Below are 10,130 nucleotides of genomic sequence, written 5' to 3' on the forward strand. Positions count from 1 at the left end.
AAATCGACTCTGTTTCTGTGTGGCACCAATATTCTAATTATGATCTGCTTATGCCTGCCATGCCATTGATTACTCTCCCATTTCTATACTGTACGCTCCATGCAATGAAGTTTGCCTGCAACCCGCACACAGTCCCACCACAACAGTGGGCAGTTGGGCACCTGTCCCCCATGACACAACCAAATGAGGGAATGTCGCTTTGCAAAGCTCTGTTTAGTCTTGAAACACCCTTTTTTTTTGTAAATAAAAAGTTGTGTATGTCGACTACATTCCAGGCTGGTCCCAGTAATGTGAAAAAATTGTGCACCAGGTGCTCCAGTTCTTGCAGCAGATTTTGCCTTCACAGATGTGGTTCATGCTTTTTCTTTAGGACATGTATATGAACTGCCCCCTCCCCGCAATTTTCCTTGCAGATCTTTACTAGAGCACAAAAAGTTAACCAAACATGGTGCTTTTATTTAAGTTTTCTGGCGCGTAACCAATGAGTGTTTGGAGGGAAACGGTGGTATGCACGTGTCTGCATAACATGCCCTACGAGTTCCTTGAGATCATACAACAGCGTAGTTAAGTTTCTTCTAACAGCACTTCCTGCAGATAATTCTTCAAAGCATCTTCGTTGCCCTTCTGACAACACTTTGTGCTCAGGGAAGCCAACTTAAAAATACATAGGCCTATTGAGAAAAAGTAGGATGCATTATGTATAGCCGCAGCTGATTATTGGCTCGTTTGCCTTGCCCGTTCTCAGATTTACACACTCATTTAAATACCCTTGTGAATTGAGGCAGTACGTTTATTATAGGTATCCTCGCTCACATTCTACCAATAAGTTCTTACAGATGACATAGCTTTCCTAAGTAGGCAGGATAATCAACAATCCACACTATGGCTGCCCCTTTTTCCAGTCCGTTTTTTGTGACACACAGCCCAACACTTAAAGACCACCACATGGCCCTTTCGCTTGAAGGTCACACACATCGGTGCAGGTGCCCCTGCGCAATGGCATGTGCTGCAAACAAATAAATCAGCTCAGACATGCCGCAGAATCTTACTCGCGTGCGACATTGCCCCCCAGGTCTCCTGTAACATACATACTGTTACGCATAAAGACGCAGGGAAATGACTATATACAGATATATTTACAAGCGCATATGCATGTGGCGCTGCCAAGAACAAACAGTCCGTGCCAGATTGTCGTGTCGTCATCCTCATCGTCTCTTCAATCATGATAGGCCTGCTCAATTGCTAAATGATATAACTGTTCCATAACAGTATGCCTGCTATGGCATAAACTGTGTATGTATCTCTCACACTGCAACGGGAACGCCCCATCCTCGGCAGTGCTGGTGTTTGTGTTAACTCACAAGAATGCGCGTATATGCCGCTGAGCAACATGAGCACAGTGAGGCGGCTGCTTGGCCTCGCGTAATATACGCTTATCCATGAAGTGTCCATATATCTTGGGCATTGCAGCAGAAGTGTGCCATCCCCAGCAGTCCCTGTCTCAAAGAGCAGCACAATTGCAAAATAACTCGTGCCTTCGGCTGCAAAAGAATAAACAACCTTTGTGAGTGTCATGCATGTGGCATCTGGGTTTTAATGCAATTGCACTGAGTGCCGGCAAGGCTGATTATGTCAGCGAACTTAACTAGCGTACTTATATTTCCAGAAATGTAAAACAGAAATAAGAAGCTGTCAGAAATAACAAGTTGATAGAACGGACGAAGTTAACACCAGTGAACAGAAGAACACCCATATAATTCATAATTGCTGACCTGTCCTGACTGACCACTAAACTGTACAGCCCCCACTGTATGGTGCAGGCTTGTTAAAAAATAGAAAGAACAATGGATGTCGCTAAGGTGTTTCAACTGTGGTTTCAGTGCACCCAATCAGCCATTCACTACACAGAGAGAACCACAAAGGTACGGGTGAAACCATAACAGGAGAAATTTCTATCTGCGGCCTGCTTCATGGTGAACTGCGTGTAAAAGGCGGCCCTCTGCTAGTGAAAGTACAGAAGATGCGTCAGAACTGTGAACACTAAATTAAATAAATTCTGGAGTTTTACATGTCTAAACAATGTCTCATTATGAGGCTTGCCATAGTGGGAGACTCCAGATTAATTTCGTCCACCTGGCATTCTTTAGTGTGCACCCAATGCACGGTACAGGAGCATTTTTGCATTTCCCCTCCATCAAGACGTGGAAGCTGCAGCCGGGAAATGAACCTGCAATCTTGGGCTTAGCAGTGCAATGTCATAGCTACTAAGTCACCATGGCATGTAACTGTGAACACATGCGTGTGCGCACACAGGTGCTGCGCCCATACCGTTTCCCTTTAACAGCTTCACCTTTACCACTGCCAAACCCACGCACATTCCTCTACTACGACAGAATATGGCAGTTGTAAAGGCTAGTGAATGACACAAATTAATTCTTTCTCTGTGGAGAGAACAGGTACAGGAGAATTATGACAACACAAAATTTTTGACGCAATCCTTGGAGCGCCATCATACTTGCGCTTCTTCCCTGGTAGAACTGAAAGAAATGTAGACTGTGGACAAGAATTTTTCATTTAAAAGCAGCCTTGCAGGCCAGCTGACTTACAGTCTTCTGAGAGTGGACTATTTGTGACCATTTCCACAAAGTGCGAAAGGAAATGGTACCTGCATGAATGAAGAGCTTTCCACAGAAAAATGCCACATTTTGCTGTCCCACACAACCTCTTTGCAGCTTTCCTAACACTGACATTCCAATGTTCCTGTGGTGGTCGACTTCTAGCAAACAGCCCACAAGCACCCATCGCTATCACTATGTTTGCAGTCTGCAGTACTACTCACACAGTATAAATTATCATGTACAGCAGCCAATCTGGTCTCATTTATATCCATTTATAAATCTGTCTTGTGTGCATTTGTCTGCCTCTGCTGAACTGTATGCCTACAACATTCTTTCAAGGTGAATTTTTGTTTTTAAATCAACAGGAAGGCAAAAGTAATTCATGCCCAGTAACACCATTCCATGGACGCATAAAAATATTGTGCAATAGGCCACCCGTCTCAAGAAAACTCATAACAACTTGCAAGGAAAGCTACATTGCCAACACATGCTGATGTTTGGTCACCTGCCCTATGCTGAAGACAGCTGCCACCAGCAGTGCTGATCAATGCTGCTCTATGGCACCCCCTATCCACTTCATGGAGCCTATAAGTAATAAAACCTAGTGATTCACCACAACTTACTACCATTATATCTGCTCAAGAAGAACTAGTCCGACATTCTAACAAAAATGCATACGTAATCATAATTGGAGCATATTTTTCATGCTGCACAATTTCTTTCAACTTTTAAAGCTGCATTATGCCTCAAAAAGATGTCCACCCTCCTTTAAGTTACAATCCATAACTTTCACAGAGGGTGGTGGTACCACAGTTTATGAACCAGCAACACCATTATCAGCCTCTGGAGAACGGGCCAGCTGTGCGTTTTCAAGCACAGAAAGGAGCGCATGCTATTTGTCTGTCAATGTTGTCTCAAAGTGCAAGATATGAGGGGAAGTCAAAAAGTAAAGGGACTTTTGCAATTTCTCGCACTAGGGTTTGGTAGCACTGCTAGAATCCAGCGCTGAATTGGTGCTGTCTGCAACACTTCTATGGAACGTGTCACTCTTATTCCTGCCTTAGTCGTTAGAGTGTAGCAGACCGTCAAACATGGCAGCTCCATTGCCGATCTGTACCAAGGAGGAAATGAGGGTGGCAGTGATTTGCTTTTTGTTTGCAGAAGGTGTTAAACCTGTGGAAATTATCTGTCAAATGCAAGCGAAGTATGGTGATGGTTGTTTACTGTGAAGCAAGATCTACGAATGGATAGAGTATTTCAAACAGGGAAGAGCTTCTTTATGCGACAAGGAAAGATCAGGCAGGCCATCGACATCAACAACTGAGGACAATTTGAAAGTTGTTAAGGGTATGGTGATGGAAAACAGACGAATCACAGTAGACGAAATTGACAATACTTTACATATGGATCAGTCATGGTTCAGCATATTCCATCTTAACGACAGGCTAAATTTTTAAGAAGTGTGCGAAAGGTGGGTCCCGAAAAAATTGTCAGTTCAGCATAAGGCACAAAGGTTGGACATCTCTCATATAAACATTTGGCTTGTTATTGTCGCGAGGAAGATGGATTTTTACATCAAATTGTTACTGCAGATGAAACTTGGGTACATCATCACGAACCTGAAAGTAAGGCTGCGAGCATGGTTTGGAAACACTCATCACCAGAAGTTAGGAAATTTAAGTGTCAACAATCAGCTGGTAAGATTATGCTAACACTATTTTGGGACACGGAAGGTGTGGCAGCCGTTCGTTTCACTCCAAGAGGCGAAACTGTGAACAGTGACAATTATTGTGATGTGTTGCAAACTAAACTGAAACTTGCAATCAGATCCAAATGTCGTGGAAAACTGCGAAAAGGTGCCATCCAGCAGCAAGATAACGCTTGGCCACATTCTGCCGAATAGATGGCCGAAACAATGAAGGTGTTGGGAATCAAATTGCTGGAACACCCACCATACAGTCCAGACTTGGCTCCAAATTACTTTCATATGTTTGGACCATTGAAGGAAGCGCTTAGGGGAAGAAGACTTGCAACCAATGCAGAAGTCAATGATGCGGTGCAAAATTGGTTACAGGTGCAACCCAAAAACTTTTTTTTTCAGACGGAATAAAAAAAAACTTGTGAAACGTTGGGCAAAGTGCGTTGAAGTGCAGGGAGTTTATGTAGAAAAATAATGTATGTTTCATTTTCTATCATTAGTTTAGATGTCCCTTTTTCAAAAGTCCATTTACTTTTTGACTTCCCCTCATATTTAGAAAAAGAAAGACGTTGGTTTAGCATTAAACTTAAGAGAAAAAAATCTAAGATTGAGTAGGACAAAAAGAAAGCTGCATGTGGCCACCCTACACAGTGCGGCTCATATATATAGATGCACCATGGAAGGTGTGCATTCAAAATGCCTGTCACATTATTTGGCATTTGAAGTGCAAAGAAAATACCCTTCCTAGGAAAAACCCCAGGCACCAAATAACCTGCAGTCACTGTATCCTCGCCCTTTTGCCACCCATGACCAGTAACATTTGTTTTCTCCTTGTGTTCTTCAAAGGCAGAAAAAGCAAGATTTAAAAAAATAATAATAATAATAAATACTTCATCTTGTATGGCTTTTTTTCACTTCTGGCCAACCTCCTGTCAGTGTTTCGAGTCATTTTTTGATGAAGGGAATGCAACGAAGGTACATCGATGAGGGTTGCTACATACGCTTGTTGGTATGATAGGAACAAAGTGAAAGGCATATTAGCTCTTTCCCTACCATGGGAAAAAAGGCATTTTTTGAAGAATACGTCAGCGTGTTTTTTCCTGAAGGAACTATTCCACTCAATGTTTTATGTAGTACCTGAACAAAAAACAGAATGAATGCACTTTCTACGCATTAAAATTTTATTAACAATATGTATGTCATAAAAAAGATATAGATTTCCTGAATCAAGCTTGTGGGATAAAATTGAACAAAGTTTGTAAAGACATGCTTGTATCTGTTAAGAAATATACGTAACAAAAGTAATAAGATATACAAAATGTATGGTCGTCTAATAAGCACTATCTCCAAAAAAATCAAAATTTTTCATTCAACAGGTATTCCACTACAAAAATTAAACTGCAAGCACTACAGTTGGGCGTGCTGGACTGCAGCCGCCGATGTTCCAGGTTGGTTTGCGTCGTCATCCCTCTGGGAGTCAAAGTCCGATAAAAAGGCAGCATCCTCACACTCACTGCTGCTTGATCCATCTATAAAATCAGCCGCAGATGCAGCGGAATCAAGACATCTGCGATCTTTCAAAGCATGCGCGCCACTCCCAGAGGCGGCCATGTTCGCTGCCAACCCAGACTAAAATAAACAGATAAACAGTTATTATGAGCCACAGCAAGTGCAAAATGACACACTTTATTATGGAAGCTAGAAACAGCAACATTTGGTGCCACATGCATCAGTAAACCGTCATTTCATTATCCATAAAAAAGCTTGAATACATTCATACACATTGGACAGATAGCTTCTATAATCAGTGTGGCCTCAAAGTTGTCTGCGTGTGGTTTTTCCAGTTTTGTTTGTCTACCCAGCAGAGTACACATGTCTTACGACATATTGAGGGCTATAAGCATGGCTATGAAAACTAGAAGTAATACCGTTGTTGGAAGTTAGCACTATGTGTTGTCTAATGTGCCTTTCTGTGTCCCTGTCGTTCTGCCTGCACTATAAAAATGTATAAGGCACATCATCAGCAAACAAATACCTACGCAGTCGCATTTCTGTTTGCTTACGAAGTGCAAAGCACAATTACTTTACTAGTTTCTTTATTAAATGCAAATTGTGCTTTATCTTTTTCTTCATACTTTCACAGTTTTAGATACACTGCTGCAAAGCACACTATGTTCAGCAGCCCTCAACCACCACTGAACTAAACTTTATGCTAACAAAAGCAACAGACTGCTAAATATTTATGCAAATGTTAAAGGACCCCTCACAAAGCTTGGGCATTGCAAACGAACAAGCAGATCACATTGATCACCCAGTGGTGAGCATTTCTGCAAATTACGAAGTGTGGCACAAGAACGGGTGAAATTTCAAACACAAGGCTGCCTGCCCTTTCTCTCAAGGAAGCTGCACTTCAAATGAGACTCAAACTCACATGCACAAATGCCTCCGCACAAAACATGCTGCCTGCAACATCCCCGACCAAGACATGTGACTTTAGTCAATCATCCAATGTGGAATGTGCAATGCCACCAATGGTAATGCGCTGCACAGTAAAAATGGAGAAGGAAGAAATAGCAGCAGATCCAATGAATTGGAATCTATATCAGTGAAGCTTTGTGCGAGTGCCTAAGGAGTCAAAACCGTTTACACCTACCCACCCACCCACACACACAGACACAGATTATACTAAGCCTTTTGTTAAGCGGAGTTTGCTGACTACTAGCGAGTACGACAAACACTTTGAACACCTCATGGTTTCAGAGGCAGAATAAGCACACGTACATTGAATTCGAATTTATTCAATCTGCAAGAAGCGTTTACTTCTTTACCGTGGCGCCAAGGATGTGCAAGGCAAGCTTTCTGGTTCTTTCTTTTTCTTTCCCCCACATGGCCGGTGCTGCCGCAGCCGGGGAGGCGAGCACCATCTGGTGGAGCTGCAATGAAGCCAGCGGCATGCGAGCTCCACAGTGCTTGGTTGGCCTATTTGGCAAGGGAACGGCCAGGCCGCAGGTGCAGTAACGAAACCCAGCGAGGTTCGCAAAGAAGAAAAGCCTTGCTTTTAAAAAAAGGAGGTGGGGTTCATCACGTGAACAAGTTGTGGTGCCTCGGCTCGGGGTGTCAGAGAAGGCAGGGAAAGAATGTTGCTTGCAAGCACTAGTCGAGGCAAAGGGGGAGAGTGTCTCTATGGACAGTGACGCTCACCTCCTGGTGGCATGGTAACAGGAAAGTTAAGTTTCTTTTGTCTCCTCCATTAATGAACAAATATGAAAAATCATTTCAGTATAACATTTCATTTACAGTGGCTTACAGCTTCTAATCTATAAGCAAAATTTGCAATGGGGCCAGAAATGATATGACATTTTCGACTGGTGATTTTTTTTTACATTAAATGAGGATCCAAATGCTAGAAAAAATACTGGCGAGCATCAGAGTGCCCTAAGTAATTTGCTGTAGCACTTCTTTCTACGAGTCAGTTTCGGTACCTAGAAAGTGCAGGTGTCCATTAGCTCACACGTTTCTGTTATTGTTGTGGCCGTCACAGGAGTACAGCCAAAAGAAATATTCTATGTACTCCATTAAAAGCAGCTGAATTCATACTCAAATTTTTGTTTTGACATCTTAACGTTTCACTACATATACAATAAAATTGCACAGACCCAATGCAAAGTTGGCATTTAAACAAATCAATGCTTTCATGTTATATTTAGGTGTGTTCTTAATGTTGGGCAAGGTCACTCTGAAGGTCGCACACAGCATTCATTAAAGCTGCAAATGCGTAACCTGCACTGAAATACAGAAACTGTGAGTTGAAAGCCAAAATGTTAATATTGTTTGCACAATGTAATGTTTTGGAACATAGAACTGGTGCCTACAATTATACGACTGGTGCCTTTTATACAGCTGATGAATATGAAATGTTTACACAAGTAGTATGTACACTATACACAGAGTTCCGAGGGTGATAATCTTAGAGTGGCCACTTTCAAAAGGGGGCACAGCAACGAGGCCAATACAAGCACACGCAACCACTGCACATGCTTGCATGAGTTTTTCATTGTGTTTGCACAAAGAGGGAGTACACGGTGATGGCGGTAGGCTGCTGAAGGTGGGCCAGTGCGTGTAGTAGTACAAGCCGTACTTGTGCATGGTTATAGCATCCTACTCATGAGCAAAGACGTGGCCAATCACACACCCAATACACGAGACATGATAGCAAACTGTTTGAAAGCATGTTGAGAGATGGATTTCAGCTTGAAGCCGTAAGTCTTCATAAAATATGAGGATGCACATGTTTCTAAAGATTAATGTAAAGATCAGTGGCATCATCTTGCCTGGGTCATTGTCGTAGCACAGAATTGCAATGAATGGGGCAAACTGAACTAAACACTACTGTTCCTTGGTTTCCGTTTCTCTGCATGCTTTTCTTTTTCTGAGCAAGTTTCTGCTGAACACTCCCTCCCGAAAGGCAAGGAAAATCATGAAACTGCACAACCTACTACAACTTCATGCCTTGTTTTGCACGTACCTGCTTTTACGACCATTGTTTCTTAACCTTTGTAACCAAGCTCTGGTCTCTACAGACTATGTGCAGAAAGGATACTTATTTTTAATCCAAGAACTTACTATTCGTAATGAGCCATGCACTCACGCTGGTTTACCGCTCGTGTGTATATATATATATATATATATATATATACATACAACAACCAACAACCGCCAGCACCAAAAACCTTTACAGAGGGTTCAGTAATGTGGAAAGTTGGGCTAGTTGGTAATTATCATCATACGTTGGTGGTGAAGCAACGCACTGACAAGGCGAAGCCAGAAGCGAGTGCGGTGTATATCTTGTGTGTCTTCACCTTGTTTTTGTCAGTGCGCTGCTTCACCACCACGGTACTCTACAGAAGCTTCTCACCACATTGGCTGACAGTGTTGATGGCGCGATACCAAAAAACCACTAACAAAAGCCTCTGGAAAGGCCTTCTATGGTACCATAGTGCACAGCCAAAGTTATTACGCGCACCTGTGGTGTTGGCACCCCTTTCTCCGCGCTGCAGGTGGCCTCGAAGTCCAGCAACAGGAAGTAATCGAAGGCCTGTTGGGGCAGTGTAGCGCAAGCCGAGAGGTACGTTGGCGATGCCAGACGGGACATTTGTCTCTCCGGCAACAGATACCTACGGAATCATACACGACTGTAGTTCCAGTGGGAACAACCGCATCCGGGCGATGAAAAGCGAGGCACTGACCTGCTGCCACCGGACCGCGGGGCCGCATGCACGGTCTTACTAAACAAAAGCGATGCGTAACGGGTGGCAGCGCACCGTAGGGCCATTCAAGCATTCACATACACCACAGCCACAGCCATGACAGCATACCACCACAGAACACCTACACAAACTCTACCACAGCGAGTTTTCATCGAGCGGCCGCGCCACAGCACCAAAATTGCGTGCAAAAATCCCTCACGTGACCTGATCCTAGGTGCCTAGGGACAGGATCGTTTATGAATGTTATGAGCGTCCCCTTTGGAACGGGGCGGTGGGTTGCGCCACCAAGCTCTTGCTACTATGCTGCCTAATATCCTACCTAGGTTAACCAATGAAAAAAGAAAAAAAAAACACTATGACCTACCACGTCCAAATTTTCTGATCGCGAACTGTGCTTTTCTACGTCTCCGTCTTTTGTTGTTTCCCTACTTTTCTTCCACCAATCCTCCAATCTGCTTTACCACTGCCCCCGCTGAACCCAAGGGCTTCAAGGAGGCCAGTGGTGCCTAAATCGACCGCTGGGTAGACGTCTTCACATTCTAAAAT

The 10,130-nt window shown here is 43.3% G+C and overlaps 1 protein-coding gene across 9 annotated transcripts in view; it reads right to left on the reverse strand.

Moving 5' to 3' along the window:
• Positions 1 to 9,863, reverse strand: part of Snp (Snipper) — a 78,800-nt gene extending 68,937 nt beyond the window's left edge. For 2 of the 9 annotated variants that reach the window (XR_012823232.1, XR_012823231.1), the window contains exons 1-2: positions 9,564 to 9,852; positions 9,341 to 9,491 (exon numbers count right to left, since the gene is read on the reverse strand). Coding sequence is in view for 7 of the 9 variants with exons in the window: in XM_075671350.1 (XP_075527465.1) it covers positions 9,341 to 9,491; positions 9,564 to 9,649 (237 nt within the window). In the remaining 2 variants the exon portion in view is untranslated. Of the gene's footprint in view, positions 1 to 9,340; positions 9,492 to 9,563 lie in introns of all 9 variants that reach the window. The other 7 variants (XM_075671350.1, XM_075671346.1, XM_075671348.1 and 4 more) reach the window with 7 other exon arrangements.
• Between the last annotated feature and the right edge of the window lie 267 nt (positions 9,864 to 10,130).

Source organism: Dermacentor variabilis, chromosome 10, assembly GCF_050947875.1.
Source record: "Dermacentor variabilis isolate Ectoservices chromosome 10, ASM5094787v1, whole genome shotgun sequence".
Lineage (NCBI taxonomy): Eukaryota > Metazoa > Arthropoda > Arachnida > Ixodida > Ixodidae > Dermacentor > Dermacentor variabilis.